Raw genomic sequence first — 27,968 nt, 5'->3', positions numbered from 1 at the left:
ATGTTAAACGCTTGTGTGGCGGCGGGGTTTGAGGAAGACCTCCTCCTGCGGCCCCTAGACTAGAATCGTCGACTGACATTCTTCGTCCTGGCAGAGTCGGTAATTGTAACGTGGGCTGGACTTGTATGGCGGACTGGGCCGGGGGAGCTGTTAAGGGCACCCCGGTGTCTGGAGGAGCATGAATTACCTGGTTTACAGGGACTGGCGGAGCGCGAACAGGATTTGCATATTCGGGGACTGTGTCGTCCAGATAGGACGAAATAAAAATATCAGCTGCGGTCGGTTTGTGACGTAGCTTGGTCGGAACTAATGGCGGCGGGAAATTACTGGATGCCTCTGGGGTCGCTTTTGGCAAACCTTCGGCAAGGAGAGGATACATACCCTTAATAAGGGCATGCCTCTGTCTGTCTGACTGTTCGGTTTTGACTCGTTCACCTATCTCGATTAATTCTCTTTCTTGGGCTCGTTCCTGGGATTCTCTACTTAACTCTGACTTTCTGACTTCTTTCTCGGTCCTTCTATGAGCTTCCTTACGCCATAACTCGATGGCATCTTTCTGTGACTGTCTGGCTTTCTTTTTCCATAATGCTTCTTCTACTCGCATGATACATTCGGCATCCCATGTACCCGATACGGGCCATCTATACTTTTCTTCTAACTGTTTGGTATACCCTACCCATAAATCTAGATACAATATGGCGCTTATGCCATGTTTCTGATACATAAAGTGACCTGGACTGTCCCTAGGCGGGACAGGAACTGCTTCTTCTAATAAACCCTTTCTAGTTTTTAACTGACGTAACTTGGAAAAGAGCGGCATGACTGAACTGTAATCTGGACACAATACAATACACAATGAAAACACGAAATCACGTCGCACTCATACCACAACATTAAAATACATGAAGAACATTGTAAATAACAGTTCGGACAGAATATTACCTGGAATACTGAGAACAGAAATAGAACAGATTTTCTCGAGAACGGAACAGACTAGAATTACTGGATGCACTGCTATAACAGTACGGAACATACCGGTCCCATAAAGGGACGCATCAAGACCCGTATCCACCTAGGTGAACACTTCGTTTGTGAGTCTGGGCACCACCAACCCACGGACCAGGAGTCAATTTAGATTGGTCCTGTCTAGATACTACCCCAGCAATGGTACTCACCGGGCAGCACGGAACGGAAGGCCTCGGACGGGACTGGACGACGGACGACGAACTTCGGACTTCAGTTACAGGTGGGCCTCCGGATACCTCGGACCTTGGACTCTCGGCTTGGGCTCTGGTCGGGACTCGCCGCGTTCCTCCACCGTCTCGTTTGGATGCTGGACCGCCTCCTCCGTCTCCTCCGTGGGCCTGAGGGATACTTGGAGCAGAAATATCTGCCAGTGCACGGTATGGTTCCGTCACGACTGCAGAGGGTCAGGGGGTCGGCGTGGCTTCACCGACGCGTGGGGAAAGGGCAAGTCCCTATTCGGGCGCCATTATGTGGTATATAAATAAATAATACCGGATCTATTTTTGAATGAATGAATGAATAACAGATAGCTCAATAAAATAAGAGTCAAGATTCGAGGTAGTAGGAGTTTCTGCAGGTTTATTACAGCATAAGGACAGGATCAGGACAACCTGCATAGGAACAGAGGTGACAGGGCCCAGCAGGACAACTGGGGCCCAGCAGCTGCCGGGGCTTGATCTGGGATGAGCGCGCTAACTTTTAATAACAATACATCAACTTATATACATAGCGCAAACACATAGCATTACATTGCAGTAGGCGTAACAGTGGGTGGAGCAGAAGGCGTGACGCGTAGCAGTCGCGAAAGATAACAGTAAAAAGAGGTGTAACTGGGAGTATACATAGACATGTGATGCAAACGTAACAGAATATGTCATGAATGGGCGGAAACATAGGAGGGGGCTACCTAAGGAGCCGGGACCTCTAACCTAATGGTGCGCGTAAACTGGCAATGACGTGTTACTAGGAGAAGCTGGGGGCTACGAACTCTGTGCTAGGAGCAGAGACTGGAGTCTGGAGGGTCGGAGCGACTTGTACCTAAACCCTATCTGGTATCTGATGTTTAGGGAACATGTTGATATAAACTAGAAGTCATGAGGGGAAAAGCTAACTTGATTCTAAGGCTGGACCATGCATTATTCTACATGTAGTGCGTGATGAAGAATATTAAATGACCATTAATACAGTATTTCTCTAACGTGGAGCCGAATAGGCTAGACAATGACGGAAACTATTGATGCAGTTCAGTAGCTTAGGAATGCAGAGAAGGAGGACTGAACTGATAGCTGGAATCATAACATACTTTTGGCAGACTCAGAGGCAGAGCCAAGCTGCACCGGGCACTGCGAGGCAGGAAGTAAGTGAAGGGTCGAGGATACAGGTGGGGGCTGTATCGCTCCTCAGCGAGGCTTTCAGGAGACAGGAGCTGAATCCAGGGTCCGGGCCCTTTTGAGGCCTGGAAACGGGGACTTTATAATGGAATAACGTGCACACTAAGAAACGTGGCAACATAACTTTACCTAGGCCTGATATTCGTAGTATTCACGAGGACTGGAAAATGACATACCAGAGGTGGACACAACTGTAATTGCGTCATTAATCAGACATGGGGAATAACATATGCATATTGGTCATGCACACATAACATATGATGGATGAAGCGTAGGGACACAGAACATGGCAAAATTTACTTTTCCACAGCCCACAAAATTGATACTGTGGCTATTGATGTGACCTTGATTCGGGCCGACTTATCTAAAACCAATGAGAAGGTGAAGTCATTGGACCTCAAGTCATCTAGCCTCACGGCCGACGTCTCGGAGATACAGACGGAGATCGGCAACCTCAGAAAGGTGAACGATTTCATGACTCAGCGCTTGGAGGATTTTGAATACAGAGCACGGCGTTGCAACATGCGTGTGGTTGGTGTTCCGGAAAATCCTGATCCACATTCTGTTGATATCCTGGTTGAGGACTTGATACAAAACTACCTTTCTCCATCTGGATTGAGCAAATTCTTTGCGGTGGAACGTGCCCATCGCGCTCCGGGTGGCCAGGGCAAGCCGGGCGTCCCGCCGAGGCCCATTGTCGCAAAACTTTTTCATTATAGGGACCGAGACGCTATCCTGCAGGCCTCGAGAGTTAAGGGCCCGGTGGCTTTCGAAAATGCCTCGGTGAACTTTTACCCGGACTTCTCACAGCTTGTGCAGAGACAGCGAATGGGCTTCCGTGGAGTCAAGAAGCGTCTTCGGGACTTGGGTCTGAGATACGCCATGCTTTTTCCTACCAGGCTACGAGTTGAGTACAATGAACGGACCCTTTTCTTTGATCGACCTGATTCGGTAAATGACTGGCTGGACTCTCTGCCGGACCGGCCTACTTTGACTGAGCCCACCGAGCACCCGGGTGGTGCCGAGGGTGGTGTAGAGAGCTGAACTTGTTGTCTGGGCCCCTGTCTCCGTATCATGTAATTTCTTTCTGGGTTCTGTACTTGAGCGCCTCTATTTTCTGTGTATTCTCTTCTTCTTTATCTCTGTCGGGGTGGCGGGTGGGACAGGGCCTTTTCCTCCTCCGGGGGCTTTTTGTAGAACGGGGGTTTTTGGGCGACAGGCACACTGCATGTTGGGGTGGTTTTTTTGCTTACTGCAGGGGTGCAGGGTGGGGGGTGTTTTCTTGGATGTTGGGGGGTGGGTTGGTGGGGTGTTTGTGGTTTGTGTTTTGTTTTTTCAAGGCGATTCCATCTTGATAATTGAATTTTCAGTGTCATGCTCATTGGGGGATGTTTCCTGCATTGCTTTGTGGGATGGGGGGTAGCGGGTTGAGGTTTATTTCGTGGAATGTCAATGGTCTAGGGGATCGTATAAAACGGGGGGTGGTGTTGCGATGCCTGCGACGTTTGTCTCCCGATATTGTCTTTCTGCAGGAGACACATCTAGTGGGTAATACTTGTCGTGCAATGAATAGGTGGGGCTATCGTCTTGTCGCGCACTCGGGGTTTACAACGGGTTCCAGGGGGGTGGGTATCCTTGTCCGGGCTTCACTTCCCCTTGCGATAGATGATGTAATCCTTGATGATCGGGGGCGTTATGCCGTCCTCGTGGGACGATACGAGGGCCGGACCCTTTCCCTGTTCACCGTCTATGTGCCCCCCGGCCTGCAGACCTCTACCTTCTCCGATTTGGGCCGAGTGCTGTTGGAACTCCCTGATGGTGCTCTTTTCATGGCTGGTGACTTTAACTCTGTCCTCTCCGGTCTGAGTGATCGTTACCCCCCTAGGGATACTCCTGCGGCCCAATTGTGGCTGGGTGGCTTTTTGGATACTTTTGGTTTGGTGGACTGTTGGAGACTTATGCACCCCACTCAGCTTCAGTATACTTTCCATTCTGGGGCCCATGGGAGTTTATCTAGACTGGATTACTTCCTCATGCCAGCTGCACAGTCATCGGCTGTCCGGGAGATTAGACACCTCCCCCGGGGCATCTCGGACCATTCTCCGCTCTGGCTTTGTTTTGATGTGGGGGTGGAGGCGGCGGGCCGGGTGGCTCCTATCAACCCTTGGTACCTGACCTCCCCTGAGACCCGTAGTCAATTGATTAAGTCCCTGGACGACTATTTTTTAGAAAACGAGGGGTCTGTCTCCTCTGCGGTGTCCCTATGGGAGGCTTTTAAGACAGTAATTCGTGGGCAGGCCCTGTCTCTCATTGCTGAAACCAGAAAGGCGAGGAATCGGGAGGTGGTGGACCTTGAGATGGAAATACTTGAAATGGAGGCTGATCTGGAATCGAGTGTTACTCGTGACAAACTCCATGCCCTGGGTCTGAAGCAATTTGCCTATAAGTCTCTGGTCACAGATGCGGCCAAAATGATGTTTAGAGAGCAACAGGGTCGTCTGTATGATGTTGGGGACAAAGCGGGTAAATTGCTTGCCTGGTTGGACAAGAAGGAGAGGGCAAATCGAGTAGTGCCTGTGATTCAGACTTTGAATGGTGTGAAAGTGACGGACCCGGTTGAAATAGTGGAATGTTTTGCGGACTATTTTCGTGCGGTTTACTCCCCAGTGTCGGAAAGGGATGCAGACGACTCTCGCCTCTTGCTGCGCGACATAGCTTTGCCCTGCCTCTCTGATCTGGAGCGGGACTCTATGGAGGGCCCGTTCTCTACGGACGAAATAGCGACTGCAATTCGCTCTCTCCGTTCGGGCAAGGCTTTGGGCCGGAACGGTTTGCCAATTGAGTTATACAAACTGCGTCCTGATAAGATTGCGCCCTATCTTCGAACAATGTTTTCGGAGTCTCGTGAGCGGGGTGCTCTCCCTTATGACCAGCGCCTGGCTACGATTGTGGTAATTCCTAAAGATGGTAAGCCCCGGGATCTCTGTTCGTCATATAGACCCATCTCCCTGTTAAATGTTGAGCCTAAGGTTCTTGCCAAGATCTTGGCTACTCGCCTCCTAACGGTCATTAGTGACTTGATTCATCCGGACCAATCCGGATTCATCCCGCACCATAACACAGCGCTTAATCTGCGTCGCCTTCATGGAGCCATCGCGAGGGCGGGGCTTCTGACGGAGCCGGCCATTTTGGCTTCGTTGGACGCCTCGATGGCCTTCGACACGATAGAGTGGCCCTACCTTTGGGCGGCTCTTGAGAAGTTTGGTTTTGGCCCGGGGTTTATCGGATGGGTGAAGCTGCTGTATACCGACCCCCTGGCACAGGTCGTGGTTAACGGTCGAGTTTCGGTTCCCTTTTCCCTCGGTAGGGGGACCAGACAGGGGTGCCCCTTGTCTCCACTGCTTTTTGCTCTCGCGTTAGAGACGCTAGCTGCGTGGCTTCGCTGGGAGCCTTCTCTCAAGGGTATACGTTGGTCCCCAGATTTTGAGGATCGTGTCTCGCTTTACGCGGACGACATTCTTCTTTATCTTACTTCCCCGCGTAAGTCTTTAAATGTCTTATTTGACGTTCTCACCTCGTTTGGCAAGAATTCTGGTTTGATTATAAACTGGGCTAAATCCTGTGTCTATGTTATTTCGGGTGATTTGCCCCCGTTGCCGAATAGATTTCCCATCCAGGTTGTTCAGTCCGGTTTCAAATATCTGGGGGTTTTTATTACACTGGATTCGTCGCTCCGGTTTGAACGTAATCTCCTTCCCCCGCTTCATAGACTTAGGCTGGACGTGGCTCGCTGGCGTAAATTACCCTTGTCGCCGCTGGGCAGAGCAGCCCTTTTCAAGATGATGTCCTTGCCGCGATTCCTTTACGCACTCCAGAATTCCTATGATAATATCCCCGCTACTTATTTCCGAGAGGTCGAGAGTCTACAAAGGCAACTGATTTGGGACGGGCGTCCACGTATTGCCCTTGCGAAGCTCACCATCCCTTGGTATGACGGGGGCATAGCGCTTCCTGATATCAGGAGATATTATTGGGCTACCCAACTGTCTGCCATTAACCACTCAATGTATTCCCCGGGTCCGGATCCGGCCTTTGAAATGGACAGACTCCAACTGCCGGGTGGGGATTTTAATAGAGCGCTTTATTCTAGGTCGGCTGGGCGCCATCTTACGGGACCGACCAGGATTGCGGTTAGTGTATGGCGCGCTGCGAATGTGAGCTTGGGGTGGGATGAACGGGTGACGCTGGCGACTCCACTTTATGCATCTGAGCGTCTGGGATGTCTCTGGACGACGAAGGGGTTTGACCGCTGGGACATGATTGGAATCTGTAGAGTAGGTGACGTGTGTGCGAATGGAGCGGTGAAGTCCTTCGAGGCCCTTCGGAATGATTATGACCTGAGTGATAGAGAATTTTTTAGATATTTACAGGTCTGTCATGCCCTCACTTCTGTACTGACTTCCGGTACCGCCATCCCCGAGTCCTCCCCCCTCGAAGATCGTATCCTGGATGGTCATCTCCCTGATAGCACTATCTCCTTGATTTATAAGAAGCTGATTCACAATCACGCTGACTTGCTTGTTCGACTTAGAGAGGCATGGGTCGGCGACGGGCTGGAATTGGATGACGAGGATTGGCAGTCGGCACTATCTTCTCCGAAAGAGGTCGCCATTCCCGCCCTTTTCCGTCTGGTCCAGCTCAAGATCCTCCACCGGGTGTATGTTACTGGTCCTCGTCTGGTTGCAATGGGTTTTTCCCTGGATGGCCTATGCAAGCGTGGGTGTGGGTTGAGTGCTACGTTTCTTCACATTGTTTGGGAGTGTCCGAGGGTGGCTACCTTTTGGACTGAGGTGCTTGCGGTGATGGCTGATGTGACTGGAATTGCCCTGGTGCCGGAGGCTCGGAGATGCTTGTTGAACGTGTGGGAACCTACCGACTATTCGGTGGCCCAGACCAGATGGGCGACCCTGGGGTATATGGTTGCGAAGCGGGACATAGCGCAACTTTGGGGCTCACACAGGCCCCCCACTGTCTCTGTGTGGGAAGAAAACATGGACTGGTCTATGTTCCGCGAAAAGATTGTTTAAACAGCCAGGGGCAGACCTAGGGCATGGACGAAGATCTGGTGTCAGTGGAACGCCTATCGCGGAGATATTTGTGCTCCTCCACTGGTGGAAGCCCCTGATGTTACCTTATCTCCCTAGGCTGGCGTTCCTGAAATTTTGTATACTGTCCTTTGATTTGATTGACCTCCCCGCTGTCCCCCCACCTTGCCTTATCCTACTGATTGTGATTTCGTATTCCTGATTAGTGGGTTCCCCCCCCCCCCCTTCAGGTCTGACTCTGTTTATTACGCATTCGCCTTTTTTGATGTTTGTTGTTTTTGGTGTGTTCAAAAAAGAAAATTGCCTTATCTTGTTTATATTGTGGGCGACATCTTGTATCCGGTTTGTGCCTGACCGCCGGAGTGGCGAACATTGGTTTTTATCACATTGTGCGTCAATCTTAGCGGCCAGCCCGTGCGGTTGTAGGCCCATATCTGTAAACATGATTTTGTTGCTCAATAAAAGTTTTTAACCAAAAAAAAAAAAGACGTTTTGCAACTTCTATGTATGCTGCATTAAGCACCACACGTAGAAATTTCAAATCGCTATTTCAGATTGTTTATGTGCAGGAAGGGACAACGATCATTCCCCTCAACGCAGGTACCCTTGCACTTAGGTGCAAGGGTGCATGCGTTGGAGCTAGCCAGCTAAATTAGCACCAGTGCAGGGGGAATTGCAAGACTGCACTGTATTTCTGTAAATACGGTGCGACCCTGTGTTTAGGAAGTGGCCGAGCGCGGTATTAAGCCAAGGAAGCTAACGCTGCGCTTCTCCACTTCCTTGAAAATATGCCCCAAAGGGGAAAGAAAATTCTACTCATTCATCAGACCCTACTGAAAATGTTATTCACCAACAATAATTGTTTTGTCTTACATGGGAGTACAAGAACATCATTTTATGAACATCGTCTAATTCCCAATGTGTAAGAGATTTTTAATAAACCATAACACACTGCAATCATCAGAAAACACAACGATGTACATCACTCATAATAAAATGTGAGGTCTATTTTTCTGTGTATGCCAGTTAGTTTTTAGAACCATCTCCAGTTATAGGCATACTTTGTGTTCACATCTAAAGACGGGTTGGAAATGACAGTTTAAAACTGCAATTGCCTGCCTGAAATATGTTTTAAAGTGCTACTTTAGTAACGTTAGTGGGTGGCACAATGAATGCTGTAGGCCCACTGGCAGCATTTAATTTACAGTTCCTGGATACATGTAGTACCATACAAGGGACTTACAAATAAATAAAATATGCCAATCGAGTGTAGACCAATTTTACCATGTTTTAGGGAGCTAGCATAAGCACTTTAGCACTGGATGGCAGTAGAAATATGCACTATGCACTATGTCCTAATGGCACCAAAAATTAATTCAGAAAACAGGAGAAGTGAAGGCAAAAAGTTTGGAGGAATACCACACCAAGGATGCCAGGTCTAACTATAAGCAGAGGTGTATTCTGTAACAAATTGAATTTTGAGAAACCACTATTTTCGTTTACACGTAATTCAAGCCTGGGAGGCTTAATGGTATATACAAGAACCAAGACAACAGGGACGGCTGGTATTCATGGTCATAAGGAGAAGTGCCCTGTCAGTTATGGAAGGAGAAGGAGAATGGCAGGAGCAGTTCAGCACTGCTGCCTCCATCTGAGCTTGATATTTAAATCAAGACTCTTTGGTGAGATGAGTGAAAGTGCGCATGTGCCCGGCTGGGTGCCATAATATTTGTCATTGAGGCTTAGATTAGGATACTTGCATCATCAGTGGGGCATGGTTATATTTCATTATCCTTTTGCAATAGGGTGCTGAATTATGTGGCCCAGGGTGGAGTCAGGATATTATTCTTTAGTTAAGGGAATAGAGCGGGTCATGGCAACATTTGACTTGTGGCCAACACCCCCTTTACGTTTTTCTTTCAGACAGGCTGGACGGCCTTGGGTGGAGTCTGTCAGGCAGCAGCTGCCCACAAAAATAGTTCGGGTTTTATTATCAGGCTGTGTATGGTTTTTCAAAGATTTTCATACTTGGAGTGGTGCTAGGCTCCTGTTACCTGCTGCCTGCTCCTTCATCCGACATCGGGCTCATAAATAAAATGAGCAGCGTTTCTGTCTTGCCCGACCTTTAGAAGTTGTAGCCTTGCTAACTGGAACAGCGTTTGCTGCAGGGTCATACGTGGTGCTCTGACAGGGCCTCCCTGCTCTCTCTGCTGCCTGCGCTGTTTTGTTCCTTGCTTTCATTTTTACAAATTCCCTCCACTGCCCCAGTCTGAGTGAGCCCCGTTTGAGGGAGAAAGTCCCCTGGGCCGAATGTGTGTCGTTATCCCGCAGACTTACCATTACACCGCAAATCGTAACAACGACTTGCGGGGGGTGCTGGATGTTGGAAAAGTATAATTTAATATTCCAATTCCAGTCTGTGCGGACAGGCGGGAAGATGTTGGATTTTAAATCCAACACCTCCCACTCCCACCCCCCCCCCCTGCAAGTTGTTGTTCCGACTTGCGGAGTAATGGTATGCGGAATTAAAACACAGTCTTTGTAACAATCGCGTTGTGATTCCCTGCGGGGGAAAGGTTTTGTGGTAAACGTTGTTTAACCCCTTCCCCACACCACTGCCCATCGACTCAGTCCGTTGCTCCCATGGGACCAGGGACTTCCAGAAGACGGTAGCCCTGCTCTTAAGCGTCAGGGCACACAAGGAAAGGGCCAGATGCAACACATTGATGGATGGAGATCTCTGTAGGATCCAACTTTGGCATGTTAGAATTCCAGTAAAGTAGCCCAGCAGGCTAACGCTCCTGGCGAAGCAGGGTGTGTTGTGAACCCCTCCTCGCATAGGCAACCACAGCGGGGCAGGTGTTCTTTATAGGCCTCTTCTGTCTGCAACCTGGCAGACAAAAGCTCATAATTAACGCTATGAAGGTCTACAGTCTCAATACAAGAGCAAGCAGGAGGATGAATGAGTGGGTGGCTGGATGAGTGGGTGAGTGAATCACTGGTGCATGGCCATGTGAAAGAATGTCAGAGTAAAGGGATGGATGGAGGAGTGAGTGAATGGCTAGATGGATGGACGGGTGAAAGGATGGTAGAGTAAAGGGATGGGTGGACAGATAAGTAAAAGGATAGGCAGGGTAAAGGAATGAATAGGTGGATGCACAAGTGGAAAGATGGCATAGTCGAGAGATGGATGAGTGGGTCAAAGGATGATTGAATGGATGAATGAGAGTGAATCGATGGCAGGATTGATGGATGGATGGCTGGCAGAGTCGGTGGATGGATCGATGGGTGGCACACTGGATGGATGGAGTGGGTAAAGTTTGAGTGTTGGATGAAAGAATGAATGGATGAACAGACAGTAAAGGAGAAACAGATGGAAGGGTGAAAGGATGACTGAATAGATGCCTGAGTGGAAGAGACAATGGTGCTTTTCTAGGGAGGGTTGAATACACTTGATTCAGTTGCTTGGTGCAATCAGATCTTTAATTCAAAGTTGGGGTATTTTAATTTTCTGGCTGCTCACTTGTGCTGAAGCTATGTGTATTGCCTATATTTCACAGCCAACAATTACCATAAAGTAGCTTAGTGGGTCAATACTTCTGCTGAAGGAAGCACTGTTTACTCCTCTGTTTACACGCCTGTCACTTGCTTCCTTGTCTGCTCACTCACTTCCATGGCCTGTCGCTCCCATCTCCGTCCCCTCCATCTTTGTCTTTTTTGTGTCTTTGTCTCCCCTGTCTTCTCATCCTACCTTGCTTTTTCCCTGCTTTCTCAGCCTCCTTTCTTCTGTACATGTTCCTGCTTATAGTCCATGATCCACTTCCTTCTTCATCACCTCTCTACCTTCCGCGTCTCCTCTTTTCCTTCCATCCTCTTTTCATGGGGCTGGATTTTGACAGCACATTGGTGAAGACCTGCTGCTTACAATATATGTGGAGTGGGTCTTTACTTCACTCATTTTAACCATTGGGTTTCCATGATCAGCCTCTTTCACCCATTGCCTGGGCCTTTTTCAAACACATCTTGTCTCAGCCTAGTGGAGTATTTATCTCTTGTCTAATGCTGTTTGGGTGTATCCTTCCACCTCCACACAAGTGCTTGTATTGACCTGCATGAGGGGCTACTTTACAACTATTGCCCTCTATGTCTGCTTCTGCTTCTCCATCCTGTGTTCCTCACTTTAATATACTATAATTTACTACATTAGCACATTAAACCCAAGTGTGGCTCAAGGGTTAGAGCGGCAGACCCTGATCCAGAGGTCTAGCCCGGGACCAGGGTTCAATTCCCCGCCTCGGTGGGTCTTGGGCTCAAAAATTCCACAGACCTGATAATTTTCGCCTCGGTGCCTATTCCAATCATGGAGTGCAACTCTGGGCAATAGCTTGCTTAATCTCCACAATGGCCTCCACAACGCTAAGGATGCCTGGCCTCCACCTTGGGGATGCCCAGGAGTGGACACCTCACAGGGAAAGCCAGGATGGGTTCCACAGCGGTATTCGTACAAGCGCCTTGAGACCCTTGCGGGTGAGTAGTGCGCTGTACAAGTATCAATTTACAATTTAAATTTACACCTCCTGGATTTGCCTTTACTTGCCTTCCTTATTTTCCATTTCCCATACTTGTCATCTCTCTAAAGCATGCATCCACTCTATTAGTTTCAAATCTTTCGATGCCTCTTCATTCTTACTTGTCTCTGCTCTCCTGTCTGAGCTCCTCTGTCTTCCTTGTCTTCTCTCCCCATTCTTTGTCTGCTCTCTTCCTTCCTTTCACTTTCCCTCGCTGTTCTACCGTGCACAGTGCTTCCATTCATTCCATAGCTCTGCTTTCCTCATTTCCTCTAATCCTTGAATCCAGGCTCCCGTATAATTCTTTGTACTCTGTTCCTCATTTCCTCTCTTCAGTCCTCTTCTCCTCCTTCCCAGCCTTGACTACCCTTCACCTTCCTTTTCTCTATTTCTCCTTTACCAGGTGATTGAATGAAAGCGGTAGAAAATCCTGTATATGTGGATGTGTGCTTTTTTGGGGGAGTAGAGCTTATTTTTAAAACAGACCTTTAGGTATTTTGACTAGCAAACGTGTTTTTTGTATCTGAGGTTTCCTGAAATGTACGCTTTAAAATGCATTATTTAACCCCATTTGTTTAAAAATGTTATTGCAGTGAGAATCTCACGTTGGATGGCCAGATAGCTCCACGTAACTGGCATTCCACTTTTCCATTCCTGAACTGTGCTTTTGCGTATCTTTGTTATCAGGCATATTGGTCTAACTAGCTCAATTACAATGAACCAAGACTACGACTCCCTGAATGTAATGATATTTAAAAACAAAGTCCGCGAATGGAAAAGTAGTGTTGCGGTGACATGGAGCCATCTGGTCTCCCTACCTGCACATCTTTCATGTCAGGCTCGCTTGCATGAGTATTCAACTCAGATCTCAACTTTGCGCTCACCACTATCAAAATCCACCAGCCGCCACTGCAAGACAAACAAAAAAAGCATCCAGAGAAATCTGTGGGATGTCCCGGGAGTCACGGACCATTATTCATGCTGACGGTGTTCAGGGGGCTCCTTCACTACACAGACCAAAAGCATAGATTTGGACCTGAGAAAATCCTGGGAACAAAGGCACAACACTAACTGTAACTCTACTAACGTCTATGCCCAAGTAAAATGTCCACTACAAATGGATCTACTAGCGCAGCACTATTGGCATAAGCTCCTTTCCAACATTTCTTTAAAAAAAGGATGAGACAGTCTCAGGAAACCGTGGTTTTGGTCCCACACAGGCTCTGTTTGCCTCCTTACACTTATTAGGAAGCTTTCGGCAGTTCCCTGGTTTGGCAACTACCCATTTGGCAGGGCTACAGAGGGGATAGATGACGTCATACCATATACCATGTTGTACGCGGCCACAGAGATGCTAGGAAGCATGAAAGGCACAATGAAATGCCCCTTCCGGCCCTCCCACCTTCCTAAGAGATTGGTGAGTATATAGGTGTTAAAGGGGACATGGCACACTGGAAGACATGAGCAATTACAGTACTTCAGTCTAGATTATCTTTGCTTCTCAGTACGACCAACGACCACAAACTATTCAGCAACATTTTTGGGCTTCTTGAAGTATAGTAATGAGACCAATCCATCCAAGATATTGATGATAACGGCATAAAGATCATTTTTTCCCCTCAGTGTGTGAGTACAGGGCATGTCTCCCTCTCTTCTAATGCACACAGATTTTTCCCACAATAGGGTGAAATATTTTCCATGTGAGTATGTGCAACCACAGATCATGCTATTGCAGCGCAGTGTGCAGTGAAACACTAAAATGCATGTTTTCCAAGTTTGGTATGTTGCTGTATGTGCATATGAGTAATGCATGTATGTCCGCAGTGGGCATTACAGTGCATTTGTTCATGTTGGTGTGCTGTGTAATCACACCAATAGTGTAATGTTACTTCCTGACAATTGACAAAATTACTATGTACCCCAGGCTTGTGTTTCCTCTTTTCAGGAACAAATAAATATGCAAAAATAATTGGCAAGTAGTCCCCCTGCATGTTATTGGTTGTATGTCTCTGATCCAGACACAATAGCTAAAGGAACAAGCTTTGGTAATGCTTTGGTTTCGCCTGGGTAATGACTAAGAGCTGTTTTCATCACTCATCGTCCGGGAGAAGGAAAGAGCACCCTACAGATAACATGGGAGTGGAGAGGATGCGGCGTAGCAGCCAGAGCTCCTGACTCGAGAGCTGCAAATCACATAATCTCTTTGGGTGATAAATTGTTATATAAATATGGTGCAATAGTAAAAGGCAAAACTTCATGAAAATATAGTTCCACCAAAGCAGATGTTAACAGTATTTTGGCAGTGGGAAACTGATAAGAGAAGCAGATGGGGAACATGCATTGATAGATGCAGGAAATATGCTACAGCCAAGAGAAATGGAGGAAAGGTTAGTGGCACCCATAGGAACCAAATGGAAGCCAGGAAAGAGAGGAGGTGGGATGTAAGTACCTTTTAAGTTTATATTAAAAACAAAAGATTTCAATAGCACAGCGCAAGCGCTGTGCAGGTGAAACCTAAAAATAGGCTAGATATAACATAATAAGTTAAAAAAGACACATATTCCGGGACATTCTTTTTGTCCTGATGAAAGCCTGGGACTCTTAATGGCTATATAGGAGACTGAAATATGTCGCCTCTAATGGAGTGTAAGGCAAATAATTTTTAAACAGGAAGGAAAAATAGACATGTTTCATTCCCAAACAATCGTTCGTCTGAGCACGTTGACCAATACGTTTCAAAATATCAAGCAACACTGAACAATATTTTGATCTCCGGTAGTGGAAGTGGCATCATTGGAAAAGCATTTAAAATCTTAAATATTGTCTGGAATTCTGCAGAAATATTATTGCTTGACTGGTCGTATATGATGGTCTCAACCGTGTAGAGAGAAAAAACACTTCCTCTACTCCGGCATTTCCAACAATCACCAACATTAGGTATGCTGGAGTGTTCCTTATTTGATGTCTGCTTGGGTTTTGAGATGTATTGTAATGTCATTAACCAGCTGGCCCCTTCAAGATGTCAATCACATTCTTCTCTTTAGGTTGTGTTTGAAGCAGCCAAAGGTATCCTGGGGGCTTCTGGACCTGTGGCACTAGATGACATAGAATATTTTGTGGGAGAGAGCTGTGACACTATCAAGAAGGAGGATGAAAAACCTAAAGGTAAGATAAGAATTAGAGACAAACATCCAGTTCTCACTGATTGCGAGTGAGTGTGGATGCGACGCTGAGCACTGAAGGCGTTTTTTTAACATTGTAACTGTTTTAATAATTGTGTCTCTGCTTTGTAAATTGTTATTTTGCACAGTCCCCGAAGCACTGTAAAAACTGCCAATACCCTCTATTTTGCAGCGTCCTGAGGCGGAAAGCCGGGACCTGCCCCTAACGCTAGGAAGAACAAAAGCCAAACCGATTTTAGGGTTTTCAGGCTATTTGCTGTCAGTCACTCACCTCGAGGGTAGCCGAGGTAGGACTACGCAGGGCGGCCATCTTGGGTGAGGAGAAGGCTGGTGGGCGAGGACTCGAGTGCTTAGCCACGCCCGCACTCCCGCCCTCGAGCACATAAAATGGCACCCTCTCGCAGGCAGCACAGCGGACGGGCGCAGCGGGGGCACCGGCGGGGCGCCGAAGGCGCGCCAAAGGCAAGCCCGTCTGCGCCCGTCCGCGCCTGGCCGGGACCAGGGGCCAAGACCCCTGCTTCAGCATCGTGGTACTCAAGGGAAGACCTGCTTGCACTAAACAATAAAACCGGTCTTATTAGCACGCAAACAATGGAGGGATGAACTGCTGAAACCCATAGCAGATCCATCTACTACTAAAACTTACACTAGGAGGGAAAGAGGAACAGTAACATCTCAGAGCGTGGCCCTGCTTAATACACGCTCTCTCCAAAAACACAATTTAGAGGTGTTCTCCTTGCTCCATGAAGGCAACCTAGACATTTTAGGAGTCACAGAGACGTGGCTAGAGGACTCCTCTATGCCCGACTTAGTGGCTGCACTCCCACCCAACTTTAGTGCCACCACCCATAATAGGAAGGATGGCAGGAAAGGGGGGGAGTTGCCGTCTTCTATAAAAACTCCTTTAAATCAGAAACCATTTGTGCAGAAAGTATAGAGGGTGCGGACATCTTGGGGGTCAAGCTTTGTTCTGCCACCAATTGCCTGGCGATACTCATCGTTTATCGCCCTCCCAGAACTCCCCCTACCTTCCTTGAGCCGTTTTTGGGACTGGTTCACGATCTTCGTACAAGATATGAGGGGCTAGTGGTAATGGGAGATTTCAACCTCCACTGGGAGGAGGCCACCAAAGACACTATGTCCAAACAGCTAGATGAGGCCATGACCGCGCTAGAACTTACCCAGATAGTGACTGGCCCTACACACAAGAAGGGTCACACATTGGATCTGATTTGGACCTCAGTTGCGGTGCTGAGCCCTGTCACTATCTCGCCTTGCATATGGTCGGATCATCACCTGCTACAGGGTAAATTAGCTTTCCTAGGGCAAGGAGAAATCCCCACCGCTGAGTGGCGGGTGGTGAGAAGATGGAATTTAGTCAATACTGATACTCTATTATCTACATTAGAGAAATCCTCCCACCTTAACAGACCACCAGAGGATGACGTAGAGAGGACCAGCCTCAAACTTTCACTAAAACTGAAAAATGCCATTGAGGCAGTGGCACCTGCACGAAGGGTAAAAATCCGAGACAAAGGAAAAAGGGCCCCATGGTTTAATGATGACCTGAGACTACTCAAACGCTCCCTGCGCCAGAGCGAGAGAGCATGGCGAAAGGGGTATGATCCTTATTCCCAAGCTCTGTACGCAAAAAACCTTACCACCTATAAACAAGCCATCAGGACTAGGAAAGGTGCGTTTTACGAAAGCAGAATTGCGACAGCACCCAATCCCCAAAAATAAATTTTTAAAGTCCTTACAGAACTGAGGAAAAAGAAGGAACAGCCCCCCTCCTTCACGCAAGAAGACTGCAATAAATTTCAGTCATTCTTCACTACCAAGATATCTGCCCTCCTGACAGAAATTGAGTCCACCCCTGGACTGGAATGCCCAGGAACTATTCCAATACCTATCCCCACAGTCACACAGCCCCTAACTTCCCTACCATTATTCACTAAAGAAACCTTGGAAAGAGTGATGAATCAAGTCAAATCTGGCTCACCGGCGGACCCTTGCCCCCCAAGGATCTTCAAACAAGCATGGCCAGGACTGGAGGATGACATATTATCGCTTCTAAACAGCTCCCTCACTTCCAGACAGGTTCCTTCGAACCTCAAGGAAGCCCGATTGATCCCCCTCTTAAAAAAGGCAGGGGCTGATACCAAGATCTTAAAAAATGACAGGCCTATTTCACAACTGCCTTTCTTAGCTAAAATACTTGAGCAACATGTACTGCCCAGCCTCTTCCACCATCTTGAGATCAACTCCTTGCTGGAACCCAACCAAGCCGGCTTCAGGGCCCACAATAGCACGGAATTGGTCATGCTTTCCGTGCTAGACGACCTGCGACTTAAAGCAGACAGGAAAGACCCCTGTGCCCTGGTGCTGCTTGACCTCTCCGCGGCATTTGATACGGTCAATCACAACCTACTATTGTCGCGGATGTGGGACTTCGGCATCCAGGGCACGGCCCATGCCTGGCTGACTTCGTTTCTTGGTGAACGGGTTCAGAGAGTACAACTAGAGGACCTGGTATCAGAGGCAGCAAAGATCACTTGTGGAGTCCCACAGGGCTCGGCTCTGTCACCCTTGTTGTTCAATGCATATTTGCAGCCCCGCATTTCATCTCTGAACCAGATGGACTGCAATATATACAATTACGCTGATGATACCCAGATCATCATTCAAATCGGTAACACTCCAACAGCAGATCATAAATTGCAAAACATCCTAAAATTTACCGTCAATTGGATGACGGCAAACTTCTTAATAATCAATCCTGATAAGACGGAGGTGCTTGCAATTACGACATCATCTAGCCCTTGGAGTGACCTCCTATGGCCCTCTGAATTAGGAAACCCCCCAGTACCGGCAGAATCAGTTAAAAGTCTCGGCATAGTTGTAGATGTCAACCTCACTATGTCAGCCCAGGTCTCAGCTGTAGTGGGCACCTGTGTGGGCTTAATGAGACAACTGCGCAAACTGTCGCCCATCCTGATGGCGGACACTCTCAGGAGAGCAGTATCAGCATTAATCCTGGCACGGCTGGACTATGGCAACGTCATGTATGTCGGTACTCCAAAAAAGCTAATGAACAGACTCCAGATCGTAATGAATGACGCGGCCAGACTTATTTTTAACAAGCCAAGAAGGACCCACGCTACCCCCCTTCTTCGCAAACTTCATTGGCTGCCAATAAATCAGCGGGCCAAGTTCAAGGGCCTATGCATTACGCATAAAGCCTTATACGGGCAAGCCCCTAAATACATCAAGGAACGTCTTGTCCCGTATGCTCCTAGTAGGAACCTACGATCATCAGAAGCCGCACTATTGATCTGCCCACGGTTCAAACTATCCTCTAAAGGAGGTCGCACGTTCTCCCACACAATCCCCAGTGCTTGGAATAAACTGCCTGAGAACCTGCGCAAAGAAACAAGTCTGCTGCCTTTTAGGAAAAAGCTAAAAACCGTGCTATTTCAGGAGGCATGGGGTACCATCTAGCTTCTTCCCTTAACAAACAGTGTCCACTTGTAACTACACCCCGCTAAGCGCTTAGAGACCCCTGGGTGATAAGGCGCTCTACAAATCAAAAAATACAATACAATACAATACAATTTACAATCTCCATCATTATTGGTAGGGTGATAATTTGTTCCATTGAACGCAGTATGGTAACATATTATTATTAACAAAGTGAATACAAAACACTCAGGTCTCATAAATATTAAATTGCAGATGTTGACCTCTCTACTGCAACCACCCACAGTTGGTCTCTATTTTTTGAGGCCTCTGGAAATATGTGCTGCCAATACAAAAAGTTCTGCGGTGTATGTCTGCGCCTCCATGTCTTCAGACGGAGCTTATCATGTAGCATTTCAAAAGCACCAAAATTCATGAAGGGGCACCCTTCCTATGTTACAGATCATGTGCCCACTACAGTGCATAGCATACCCTAAAGACAGCCGCAGGGCTTTTTCTTAAATCGGTCAGGGCGGAAATTGAGGGCGGAAAAAAATGTAAATGCCCTGCAGAAAATCTGAGTCATCCAGATAATGTAGGTAAAATATTAAGGGTGCAATACCCTTGAGTTATTAAATGGCTTTAACACAGTTCACGAAAAAAAGAAGCAATGGCGGGTGCAAGGATAAAATGAATCAATCATTAAAAAACGGATTTTCTTAAACACATACTTTGTAAAGATCCGTGATTTGAAAAGAATTACAAAAATAAGGGCCCTTATTAGATCAGAATTATTCCTGGTGATAAAGATACGTCAAGATTACTGTCTGCGTATTGTACTTCTAAATTACTCCCAGTAATAAGGAATTCTTACAGGGTTAATTAGATCTGGCTGATAAAAAAATGCTTTCACAAACTAGGTACATCTAAACAGTTATCAGCTAAACACATACTATTGGTAATAATATTTACTGCTAGACGGTAATAGTACAGCAGACACAAATTATTTTAATATTATGGACTAATACTGGCCATTATTCACCCGCACCATTGCTTGACTGGTTAGTGACCAAGCATATCCAAAGGCTCAGGTTGTGGAAGGTGGCGATGAGCTTTACCACCATCAAGACCAGTTAGAGCTGAGCTTATTTTTATAAACTAATTTCCCTAATTGTGAGCAGTATTCTTTCCTGTGAAGTGCCTATGGAAATGCCTGTTACTAATGGTAGTATTTTCTTTCACAATGGGCAGTGTTTGTTGTCTGATGCTAATTACTCTCTTTGCTGTATGGCGTTTCTGTTGCCTCTTCCACGCGAAGCACCAAGGACTCCGTAAATGGATAGAATTGTAAAACGAGAATGAAAATTGAAAAAAAATAAACAATAAATTAGGCAAATGTGTCCCTCAATGGCGACCATCAACTACAGGCTCTCCCATGTTTTATACTATTGGTAGCCAGTATTTCTTGAAGATGGAGTGTGTCATGCCTAGTAAGGCAAAGGTGAGGCAATCTGGAGACTATGAATTATCTTCCCATATCAGAGTATGAACCATTTTGAAAATTGAATGCTCCTTTCTATTTTCCAAGACCTAGGCTATAAAACCTATATTATCATAGCAGAAGTGATGTAGTTATACTAAAAAAGTGAGGGTTAGCAGGTATACAACAAGGTGCTCACCTGTATTGAGTAAGTGATGCTAGTCCAATGCCTTTGTGTCCCAGTGACATAGTATTCTGCTTTGTTGGACTATCTAATGCACAACAGCTTTGATTAATACCTTGACGCCTCTACAATAAGTCATTTTGGTTCCCTGTAAACGTATAATGTTATTATAAGCAGGTCTAGAATTAGCTCATACTTACTAATCTTGGAGATTTTTTCTAGCATAGTTCTACTTTTAGTATTAAGTTATAGCTTCACGTTAAGTGGTATTAACATTACTTTCTCCTTGTCTATGTATTTTGAGACAATGTATTTTGATAAACTACATTGCAATAAACTAAAGCTTGACTTCGGTTCCCTTACACAGTAAAATATCAAGTTCTCAGAAGAAATAATCAAAAATATCTGCACCTGTTTGTAGGTAAGACGGACAACATAGCAGCTATCGTTTTTGGCGTCCTCTTTGGGACAATATTTCTGGTGGCTGCCTCCATTCTGCTCCTGCGCTGGGTGAGGAAGAGGCAGCAAGCACAGCTGTCTGAGGATCTCGGCCGCGTGGATGGTGTAGCAGGCTTCACCAACCTAACATTTGAGGAGGTACAGTGAAACATTCTTTCTTTGGATTGGGGTGGAGAACAGAATAATACACTGAGTTGCAGATACCTTACTTTTCTTTGGAAGGTTTATGCTAGGAAATTAACCAGATTTTTCAATCAGCAGTTCAAGGTTAACTCAATCCACTGATAAATCACCCAGATAGAAACCTAAACGCATTAATGTGTTAATAATATGATACAAATTACTATAACCTGACATGAGGTTTACGTAGATCTATACGGTGTATCCTTTTTAGATCAAGCCTACCAGACAACACACACTATCTGGTAGTGAAAGACATATTATGGGCTTACCAAGAGCACACAGGGCTTACATCCTGCCCACTGCTTATCATTGGTTAACTTTACTGTCGCTCTTATTTGCTTGCTTTACATTGGACGGTTTTCATTATTTAAGCCCATCCATCTTGTGTTTGTCCGTCCCATGGAGCATAGCTTCTTTATCTTTATCTCTTTGATTAGCTGGTTTCTATACTTCCTCTGCTCGCTTTGTGGCAATTAGTGTTTTATTTTTGGCTGAACACTACATGAGGATGCATGTGTTTTTCAGCTGTCTCCCTCGTGTGCTCCACCACCCCCATTGGTTTCTCTAGCCCATGTGCTTCTCTCTCCTCACTCGTACTTGTCTTGCTCTCTCCTATGTACTTATCCCCCTTGCTCCACATTACTGTTTCACTCATATGCTCTGCCTTTATCCATGTTCTTTCCCTTGTGTTGCCTTACCCCACCCGCTGTGTTGCTTCACTCCCTGCCCGCCTTGTTGCTTCACCCCCCCCCGCTGTGCGGCTTCACTCCCCGCCCACTGTGTTGCTTTACTATACTACCCGCTTGCTGTGTTGCTTCACTACCCGCTCGTTGTGTTGCTGCACCACTTGCCTGCTGTGTTGCTTCACCACCCGCCTGCTGTGTTGCTTCACCACCCGCCTGCTGTGTTGCTTCACCCTCAGGCTCCCTCCCCACCCTGCTCCTGCAATGTACTCATAAGTTTAAATTTTTTTCTAAAAAGTATGTTCACACAATGCTTTTAAAAAAATGTATTGGTCCATCAATAGGTTGAAAGAAATCCTGTGTCCTTCTGTAGGCGCGCGCATGTGTGTTCACGTCATCACAATTCTTTTTTTTAAGGCATACTGCATAGGAGTCTTAATGCTGTACAGCATGCATTGCTAGAAAACACTAGTAAAGCCAATAGGTCTCATAACATTGTTACATTGTCAAGTTCGATCCAGCGAGATTTGTCATTGGAGTTTTTGTTCTAGTTTTCAAGTTGAAAAGCATATAATAATCTTTAAAAAATGTTTTATTCAGCCACTGTTATTCATCAATTTTACCTTTTCAATAAAAGCTTGAAGTTTATATGTAAAGCTGAGTTTATACCTCACACCATGAAGTTTTGTTCACAGTATTAATTTTTTTTGTCTTCGCAAATTATCAGTTTGTCTGTTCATCTTAGTTGCATATTGAGATCCTATTGTCAGGCAAACATTGCTGTTTCCCCAAGTTTCAATACAAGTATACAGAAAATGCTTCCCCTGTGATACAGTGTGAAACAAAATGGATATATATGTCAAGTCAAGTCAAATGATCTTTATTCGGACATATAAAACATCCATAAAAGTACAGGGTAACACACAATCCAATAATAAATAATTAAAAACAGTATGGAACAATTAAAATAACAATTGATTGTGAAAGTGCAAAATGCAAAAAGTGTTGAAATGCATGTGTGAGCCACTGACAAATCATCACAGGGAAAGAAAGAATCAAATTTCAAGGCATGTTCATAGTTGTGCGGGAACGAGTAGCTGATAACAGAAAACAACTTACTCTAAAAATAATTTCATCACAATTTAAAAGTAATATTTCCTTAAATGCTAGGTTAAAGTCCGTTATAGCATGTTTTTTTAAATAAGGGATTAAATAGAATTTTGAATATCTAGCATAGAAACCACAAAAGAACAAGAAATGCAACAAAGATATATATGTGTTTAAGGTGGGGCCAGTCAAATCTCCAAGTAGCACGAGTCACCTCAATAGTTATGTCTCGCCTGAGACAGCACATGTTGCTGTCGCTTGTGAGACCTTTTGTTAGCTCAAAGTGGGCTTACAGTCGTTCCACTGCTTACCATTGATTGGCTTCATCGTCACTCTTATTTGCTTTTTATTTGTCAGCACTTGTGGGATTTACTTGCTCTTCTTGTGTTTGGCCTTCTCAAGGAGCATAGCCCAAGTACTTTTGTCCTTCCACCTTCTAGCTTTAGAAGCTACTTTTTTCTTTTTGTTGAAGCACTCCATGAGAGTGCATGTGGTCTCAAGTAGTCTCCCTCATGTGCTTCCTCTCCCCCCACAATGTGTCGCTTTCCCTTACCCATGTGCCTTTCTCCCCCTCCCAACTCTCGGCCATTAGTTGCTATGCCCCCCTCCCGCTTTGTTTCTCACCCGATATGCTTCTGATTCCTACCCACGCTCATGTTGTCCTCTCTCTGCATTCTGCTTCTGTGAGCCCCCACATCCCCATATTGCTCGTTTGTCCTCGCGAGGCACTTCTGTTCCCTCCTGCGTCTCCTTCATGTTGATCCCTTACTTCATGTTTCTGCTTGCCTCGAACCGCAACCGGACCTCTTTTACATTTAAAACTTCTTCAACCAAAAAAAATGTTCAGGGGCCAAACATTTAACATGATGGGACAGCAAGGACAGACAAAGGTGATTTTAGCTGTATGTGCTGGGAGAAGGGATGGGAGAAAAAAAAGATTGCTGGTTTCCTGCTTTTGTATACTAGCAAGATGCCTCCCTCTTTAAAGGCATGTGGAGCTCCTCCGTGTTTGGGACTAGCATGCCTATGCTGTATTGGCTCCCCTGAGTCACCCTGAATGAGTTTTCACCAATAAAGATCCTCAGGAAAAGCTGCTCATGGTCCACAATTGTTCCACAAATCGATTTTACAGTAAATTATAGGACAGCTAAGTGATGTATAGTGGAATGTTGTGTTAAATGCGCTTAGGTTTAGGAGCACAAATAAATGCCTAGCACACTTGTTTTTTTGGGGGGGGTATGATATCCTAGGCTCACAAAATGGTCGGATAATAATTTAAGGACAACAAAACTGGAGACAAAAACCTGTGAAGCGACAGGCAAGAAAAAATGTTTCAGAGTAAGGTTTAAATTAAGGGTATGGTACCCCATAAGGGATTAACGATAAAACAAAAAATGAAAAGCTAAGTTTATGGACAAGGGGAGGGAACATGGTCTCCTCTGATGTCTACAGGGTAAAAATAAAAAAATTGTATATTTACAAAAAAAATCATTAATACTTTTTAACGTTAAGAGCAGAAAAAAATATTAAGCGAGAAGGACATATGGGAAGTGCGCTCCCATTAAATTAAAAATAAAACATTTGCATTGCTTTTCCTGAAAGTAATACCTAAAAATAGGAGAAAATAATAATAATTAAAAAATAGAATTCCGGGATCAATCACCAGAGATGAATCTAAAATGATTAAACCACCTATGAACACATAGCACCTGTAACTCAACATCGGAGGTATCCATCCCCTTTCAATTGTAGTTCCAAGTGTGCGTGAAGATCTATGAGTCAGCCACCCCTTGTCCACCTTCACTCGTAGCCTCAGAACTTTGCGGCCCCTCAAGTCCCAGGAAAATTTCACTGTAAATTGTCAGCCCTAAAAAATGATCTCTGACACGTAGCACTGTGACTAATAATGGATGTCATTTCCACGTGCAGGCTGATCTATAACCAGTGTGTTTGTGCTTCATTTCAGGACGCAGTGAGCTTTGGTGAGCAATGATGAAGAAAGCAAAGACAGCAAGGAAGTGATTCAGTGCTGCCATGTCTCTTTGTATGACAGTCCTCAGAAATACAGGCTAGGACACCGACTTCTAGGGTTGAAGATGCGAGGACAATAGGACGAAAAAGGGGGAAGAAACTGCAGTTAATGGACATACAACTAGGAATTCTTCACCACACATCAAGGATAGGTGTGTCCTCTTCTGCGGCCTCTAACATCTGCGGCATCCTCCAGCGAACGCGCAAGATTGCTGCCTGCATGACTAACTTTAGTAACCACTGCCTGCACATGCCTTCTCTCCACCATCTGAGCTGGCCACCAGTTTCAGCCCGCAAAAATTCTAGATGGCCATTTAGGTCTCCAAAGCATTGAGTCCTGGAAAGCTGTGGGTCAATTTCTGACTGCTAGACTTGGACCAGCACGTTCTGTGGTTGGACAGGAACAGCAGGAGTCCATCTTGAAAATGGTATTTGTGGCGATGTCTAGAAGTGAGAAAAGCATTTTGAAGGGTTGGAGAATTTAGGCCGTGCAATACTCTCAACTAAGAACCAAACGTTCCTGTGCCTCGCATGATTCTTTAACCAGATGCATTCTAGCTGATGCAACATACATTTGATTTATCTTTTTCGTAAGAACTGCAGTAGTTTACCTTTGGGTCTTCCTATTTTAATAACTACTGAGGATTTTGTGCGGGTGAAACTCACTGTAGAAGAATAAAATAAACTCAGCCATGAATTCATAAATATTGTGTGTGATGTGTTATTACCGCTCTTTCACCCTCAGTGGGTTGATCCTACTTACAGCTATCATAACTGCATCACACTGTGTCCCCAATGGGTCCAGGGCCACTCCCACTCAGAGCCGCGGGGGCACCAGAGTCTCCAGGACGCCATCTGACCGTGGCTAGGGATGAATCTTGTGCCCACCTATCCGGGTGTTCTGCTATGCCTGTGCTTTTTCCAACCTGGAAGTATTTTAACAGGGTAGGGGCACTCCTGGAGGCACGACGTACCTGCCTCCTAAGAGGCTTCTCCATCCTCCTCCTCGAAGCTCGACACACACCTCTAACATCTGGAACATTCACACTCCAGCTGACCTGGCATGTCCTTCCATCCTCAATCCACACGGCCAATCATTCTGGTGGTCTTTGATCACTCAGAGGCCCACGCAGCCCATCCACCTTCCCTAGCTACAGGCAACTTTTTGTTATCTCACCCATTGACACTTAAAGGGCCCAAGATGAGCATGCACATGCGGTCATCCATCCTACTGCCACCTACTCCGGTATCCTCGCCACAGCACTCACCTACTCATTCACTCTGTAGGGCACCGCTCCTACAACTGGACGAACCGATACACAACCAGATTGTAGGAAAGAGTTTCTCTGGACATCCAAATGCGATGTTCAAAATTTACACTAATGTGTAACTAGCAGGCACAGCTATCTCTAGAAATCAATTCATTTTTCCTTCTCTAGTAGGCCCCTCAGATCATCAGGGGCCAGGATGCTCATGGTCCCACATTTGAGACGCTCCACACTGGGCGGGCACTCATTGGTCTATGATCTCCAAGCACTGGAACTCCACCATGTCTCAAATGACCTGTCCTTCCTAAAAGGTCTGTAAACTTGTCTTTTTAACCTGATTAACTCATTCCTCTACTGCAAGCACAGTGTTTTAGCACAAGGATGCCTTGATTTAGGGCAGCTCTTGCGCTATACAAAAAATACTTAATTCATTCAGATACCCCAGGGCACAATTAATCTTTCCAAAAGGCATAGGGTGTTAATTTTTCACCAGGCACAAATACATTAGGGCACCTTTAACAGGGACAGTGCACCCTCGTACATATAATGCACTTGCACAGAGGCTGTCACAAACTCGTGGCTGCCCCTTGGGCAGCACTTTAGTGATAGGAGGAGCAGCTATTTAAAGCAGCATGTCATCTTTCAGAGTGCAGGCAGTACTGCGCCTGCAGTTCAAATGAAGGACAGAGGTCTCTCTGCAGGCCGGTTCATTGAGTTAGTGCACCAACCTCCAAGAGGATGTCTGGAGGGGGCGGGCATTGGACCCCTGTTCCCACTTTGAAGGGGTCATCCTTTGGAGCACAGTCGCGGTGAGCCACCTCTTTGTGGTGCATAATCTGTTGACCTCATGACTGCCTCTTTGCCTCTGCGTCCGCATCCATAATACAACATGGTTGCATGTGCAAACATCCCTTAAGGATAGTGCCAGCTGTACGTGTGTGCCAACGCTATCCATTTTATAGGGTCCCTTCTGTAATACAAAAGTGCTCCCAGGGGTGCAGAAAGTGGGCACATACGCTCGTCGTGCGCTCGGGGCTCTTTATGTAGCACATGCCCAAGTGTACTCCTGATAAAGGGAGACAAATCTATAAAAAGGGCCACTTTTCAGTGTGTTGGATTCAAGCACCCACCACTGAAGACATGCCCGCACATACTGGGGATCATGTTCTTCTACAATTGAGGCTCTCTACAGTGAACACACTTCTGAGCCACATAGCACTGAAAACCCTCATCCATGGACAAATCAAGGGAATAAGATGGATCTAAGAGGCCATCACACCTAAAAGTGTCTGAAAACATCACACTGCTGTCCGAAGAAGTTTGAAAAAGGGTACCAATGCCTCACTTAGGGAGCTAATCCTCTCCAAATGGGCGGACATGAGACCCACTGCTGAATCTAAATGTTCCTAAAACCAAAAGTCTCCGGGGTGGGAATAGACTTTTGTATTTCAAAAACAGTTTTAAAAAATAATATATATATACACAGAGGGGTTTCAGTTAATGTTAGTCAGCCCTTTTCCTCCATTGGTCCAATATAGTGTATTCACATTTTGCATATGCCCACCTCAGCATACAACACAGGGCAGTGGGTCAGCCATTCAGCCTCCTCACTGTGGGTGACAGCATGTTGCTGCATACCATATGCAACGAAGCGTACATATGACACTAAAGTAATCCCCTTTTCTGCCAAGGACAGGTGGGCGTATGTGTCCTTTTTTGTGTGTGTGGTATTTGTATAGAATAAAATCTAGTCAAAAGGCGGTGAAACACTGGATAGGGTCACTAGCAAAAATAGTTAATAGTTAATAGTAAATGTTTGATTGAACGGGTAGCTGGTTCTAA

General features: G+C 46.0%; 1 protein-coding gene across 1 annotated transcript in view; it reads left to right on the top strand.

The window, feature by feature from the left end:
• MAMDC4 (MAM domain containing 4) overlaps positions 1-25,563 on the top strand; it is a 569,927-nt gene extending 544,364 nt beyond the window's left edge. Inside the window, exons 27-29 of the mRNA XM_078642067.1 lie at positions 15,135-15,255; positions 20,817-20,992; positions 24,794-25,563. Of these exons, the coding sequence (XP_078498193.1) occupies positions 15,135-15,255; positions 20,817-20,992; positions 24,794-24,820 (324 nt within the window). The 3' untranslated portion in view covers positions 24,821-25,563. The remainder of the gene's footprint in view (positions 1-15,134; positions 15,256-20,816; positions 20,993-24,793) is intronic.
• The last annotated feature ends 2,405 nt before the right edge of the window (positions 25,564-27,968 follow it).

The sequence above is a fragment of the Lissotriton helveticus genome, chromosome 5_1 (genome assembly GCF_964261635.1).
Source record: "Lissotriton helveticus chromosome 5_1, aLisHel1.1, whole genome shotgun sequence".
Classification (NCBI taxonomy): Eukaryota; Metazoa; Chordata; class Amphibia; order Caudata; family Salamandridae; genus Lissotriton; species Lissotriton helveticus.
Note: the sequence above shows the minus strand (reverse complement) of the source record. Positions and strands in the feature narration are given on the sequence as shown.